This window comes from Ceratina calcarata, unplaced genomic scaffold, assembly GCF_001652005.2.
Source record: "Ceratina calcarata isolate Rehan_Ccalc_2016 unplaced genomic scaffold, ASM165200v1 scaffold684, whole genome shotgun sequence".
NCBI classification, from domain to species: Eukaryota; Metazoa; Arthropoda; class Insecta; order Hymenoptera; family Apidae; genus Ceratina; species Ceratina calcarata.
The window spans coordinates 17108-18048 of NW_017178105.1; the positions used below are offsets into that span (position 1 = coordinate 17108).

At 36.0% G+C, this 941-nt stretch overlaps 1 protein-coding gene across 1 annotated transcript in view; it reads left to right on the forward strand.

Moving 5' to 3' along the window:
- LOC108630113 (aminopeptidase N-like) overlaps positions 1 to 589 on the forward strand; it is a 15345-nt gene extending 14756 nt beyond the window's left edge. The window contains exon 6 of the mRNA XM_026817801.1: positions 237 to 589. Within this exon, the coding sequence (XP_026673602.1) occupies positions 237 to 458 (222 nt within the window). The 3' untranslated portion in view covers positions 459 to 589. The remainder of the gene's footprint in view (positions 1 to 236) is intronic.
- The last annotated feature ends 352 nt before the right edge of the window (positions 590 to 941 follow it).

A 941-nucleotide genomic window follows, 5' to 3' on the forward strand; every position in this document is an offset into this window, starting at 1 on the left:
ACATTGACATTCTGCCACGGACATTTTGCTTTGTCGTGTCGCTTGGAAGTCTACCCTTTAAAATTGTGTCGATTTCAACCACCTAACAAATTTTGCGACCTCTCTATATTCTCCGATTATCCAATACAAGTGGTCCTATGATGATAAAAGCAAGACCGAATCGCCCATCAATTTGTGATTAATGAAGAATTTTCGAATTGAGATCGAAATGTATAGAATTGTTCGTTTGATTTCAGATGACCGCATTTTTGCTGGATAAAAAACTGTTGGAATGGCTGGAGAAAGCTATGAGACATACGGCAACGAACATGCTATGGATTAAGAAGTATAAGTCAACTGTAGATAAATGGTTGAGCGATAACAGTGATGTATTCGAGAGGTCCGATAATAGTGCCAGCTCGATGGCAATCGCGTCGTTCCTCGTTATATTCTCATTATTTATTACCCGATTTTATTAACGCGTAGTTTTAATAAAATAGAGGCACTGGAACGTAGTTTTAATAAAATCGACGTACTAGATCGTAGTTTTAATGAAGTACAAAATGACCAACCGAGCGAACGAATGTGATCAAGAGTTAAATGTTTTAGAAATAATATACCAAGAGTGTACTTAAACAAATCGCAAAAATGTGACAGAGATACGTACGGCTCAAAGTGGGCCAGTAGGTTTTACAAAATAGTATGTATATATATATACATACATATATATGTATGTATGTATATATGATACCAAGAGTGTACTTAAACGAATCGTATAAACGCGACAGAGATACTTAGGGCTCGAAGTATGCCAATAGGTTTTACAAAAATACGTACAGACAGGGAAAATAAATATTTCTTTATAACATATAACTAAAAAAGACCATTTTCGGCACCTGTAACGTGGACCGAAAATAGAATTTTCTGGCCCTAGGGTCGTAAAATGTCATTGTTGGTCCACT